At 36.1% G+C, this 3,464-nt stretch overlaps 1 protein-coding gene across 3 annotated transcripts in view; it reads right to left on the bottom strand.

The window, feature by feature from the left end:
- The window catches only part of LOC106874431 (serine incorporator 5), a 72,607-nt gene that overhangs the window by 18,190 nt on the left and 50,953 nt on the right, over positions 1–3,464 (bottom strand). For all 3 annotated transcript variants that reach the window (XM_052970110.1, XM_014922162.2, XM_052970109.1), the window contains exon 12: positions 485–521. In XM_052970110.1, the coding sequence (XP_052826070.1) occupies positions 485–521 (37 nt within the window). The remainder of the gene's footprint in view (positions 1–484; positions 522–3,464) is intronic.

The raw sequence follows: 3,464 nt of genomic DNA on the forward strand, positions 1-3,464 counted from the left end.
CTCAAGTGGTGGTTTGCAAGACTACGAACCTCAAGTGGTGGTTTGCAAGACTACGAACCTCAAGTGGTGGTTTGCAAGACTACGAACCTCAAGTGGTGGTTTGCAAGACTACGAACCTCAAGTGGTGGCTTGCAAGACTACAAACCTCAAGTGGTGGTTTGGGTGGAGTAGTTGGCTTTATGCTAAGAAGGTAGTGGTTAAAGTATGCGAGAAAAGGGTGGCTATGACAGAAGGAGAATTAATCAAAGCAATTTTTAAAATTAAAAATCTGAAAAAAAATACTTGAATCCAACTGAAATGTTTGGGGGAAAATTCCTTATTTGATAAAGCTTAATCATGAGATTACCAAGTTATCTAATGTAACATCTGCACCAGAGATATCTTATTTTGCTACAAACTGTATGCATGTCTGGGTATCTGTAGTAGTATATAACAGTCATGATATGAAAGAGAATAAAAAATAAGATGAAATTGTAAAACTTACGGTTTTTATAGCAACAACAACATGAAGTTTCTTCAGACTGGAAATAAATAAAGAAATAAAAATAAGTAAGGAAAAAATATAACCAAAATTAATTTCTTTGGAGTCAGCACAAGACTATTAGTTAGGAGCTATGTAATAGCTATATCCATTTTCCCATTTTTCACAATAAGTGTGATAGTTCACTTATTCAAACAATTATTTACATAACTATATTTCTATGAAGCACATTAAAAAAAATTCCTGATGAAGCTCTAGCAAGCCACATATAACATACCAGGCAATATTCTAGCCATTAATTTATAAAAACATTATTATTATTATTATGATCATAATGATGATGATGATTATATCTGACATACTCAGCTTATTGCTTGAGGTATCATTAATGTATTAATTATTCACTTTCTGATTATTATCATTATTATTTATCATTTATTATTATTATTATTATTATTATTATTATTATTATTATTTTTTTTTTGCATATAATGCAAAGATGGCAATCTGGTAGAATTGTTAACACCTTGGACAAAATGCTTAGCAACACTTTTTTCTGGTTTCACATTCTGATTTCAAATTCTGGAAATTGTTGATTTTGCCATTTCATCTTTTCAGGGTTGATGAAACAAGTACCAGTGGAATATTGAGGCTGATGTAATCAACTAGCTTCCTCCTACAAAATTTCAGGCCTTGTGCTTATGATAGAAAGGATTATTATTATTATTATTATTATTATTATTATTAAAAAGGCAGGGAGTTGGTAGAATTGTTAGCATGCCAGGCAAAATGCTTAGAAGTATTTCATCTGCCGCTATGTTCTGAGTTCAAATTCCGTCGAGGTCAACTTTGCCTTTCATCCTTCTGGGGTCAATAAATTAAGTACCAGTGAAACACTGGGTCAATATAATCAACTAGTTCCCTCCCCTCGGATTTCAGACCTTCTGCCTTTAGTAGAAAGGATTTGACTCTTGTGCAGGTGACACGTAAAATACACCATTTCGAGCGTGGCCGTTGCCAATAAGACGTTCGAGCGAGATCATTGCCAGTACCGCTGGACTGGCTCCTGTGCAGGTGGCAGCACATAAAGTACACCATTTTGAGCGTGGCTGTTGCCAGTACCACCTGACTGGCCCTCGTGCTGGTGGCACGTAAAAGCACCCACTACACTCTCGGAGTGGTTGGCGTTAGGAAGGGCATCCAGCTGTAGAAACTCTGCCAAACCAGATTGGAGCCTGGTGTAGCCATCTGGTTCACCAGTCCTCACTCAAAGCGTCCAACCCATGCTAGCATGGAAAGCGGACGTTAAACGATGATGATGATGATGATGATGATGATGGGGGTAGTGGATCCAATTATATCCTTTTGTGTCTTTGAGTTCAAATCTTACCAGGGTTGATTTTGCTCTTTATCCTCATGAGGTTGATAAAATAATGTACCAGTCAAATACTGGATAGATCTTTGAAATTTGTTACTTTGTGTTTATGTTATAAATCAATTTAACCCTTTAGTCTTCAGATTACTCTGTCAAATGTAATGCTTATTAATTCACATTGTTTTGAATTTATCTTGCATTATCTTGTAGCCTTGAGATATCAATGATGTGATTATGTTTGAAATAACAGTTTAGAGTAGGAATTGAGAATCTAAATCTGGCCAGTTGGAACATAAAGCAAGGAGAATATTTTGGTTGGATATGGCCAGTTTAAATGTTAAATGGTTAAAAATACATTCCTTCTTAACCATGAAGAAATAGCAGAACTTTTTGTTTTGGTTTTTTCACAAGTTAGGTAAAGTGAGGCAACCAATATTACATGCTTAACTCTGGGGTATTACACACTGACGAAAGTAAAATCTTAACTTATTAGCAAGTGTTCAGTTGTCTCGTACAGTAATTGGGTTTGTTACTGGTGATTATTTTAATAATATTAGTAAGATGAAATGCAGAGAAGAAAGCTAGTGAAATTTCAATTCAAAACATGAGGACTGGTGAAACCGGATGGCAACACCAGGCTCCAATCTAATTTGGCAGAGTTTCTACAGCTGGATGCCCTGGATTTGCACAGGACCCATACCAGCTAGAAAAACAGATGTAAAATATGATGATGACTATGATGACAATGATAGTGACAATGGTGATGATGATGATTATAACAAGGTCTAAACTCAAAACATTTTGATGATCTGCTAGTTCTCTTATAACTGATATGGAACTTAGTTCAACATAAGGACTGGGATTTGATGTTCAAGCTTCAATTTGATAGATGAAGCATACAATTGGTTCATTATTTCTGTATGTATTTGATACAGAATTTTATTATCATAAGTTTGGAGTCATTTATCTTCATTGGTCATTTGAATATTCCATACCAGAATCAATCATGCAATTCTATTTGATATTCTATTCAAACTCAGAGAAAAATGGAAGGCTTCTTTAACTAAAGTTCATTTGGAATAACAAATTCCAGTGTAACTTTGTAATTGGAACATGCCAGTTATGATGCTATTACCTTTCTACCAAATCAACCATGGTAGATAGATAATGACCATGAACTCTTTTAGTTCAGAATTATTACAGAAGACTTAATCTTTTAGTGAGGAAAATAAATTGCATGTGTATTGCTTATGGAGGCTATGGCTTCGGTTCCCGCAACGAGGAGGGAACCAGATTGCTGGAGTTCTGTGATGCAACCGATCTTATGGTTTGCAATACCAACTTCAGGAAACCTGCCTGTCACCTAGTCACCTACCAATCCGGCAGACACTCGCCAGAAATAGAGAAAGAGGGAGGCTTATAAATGCCAAAACCCTCCCTGGCGAAGAATGTACACCCCAACACAGATTAGTAGTTAGCGACTTCGAGATCAAGGCAATATGGGTGCCCAGAAGTAGCCGGCTTGGAGGAGAAGGGTATGGAAACTTAAAGACCCTGCAAATGGACAGAGACTTAGAGACAAGTTACTTGAAGCATTTGACGAAATAG

Source organism: Octopus bimaculoides, chromosome 8 (assembly GCF_001194135.2).
Source record: "Octopus bimaculoides isolate UCB-OBI-ISO-001 chromosome 8, ASM119413v2, whole genome shotgun sequence".
NCBI classification, from domain to species: domain Eukaryota; kingdom Metazoa; phylum Mollusca; class Cephalopoda; order Octopoda; family Octopodidae; genus Octopus; species Octopus bimaculoides.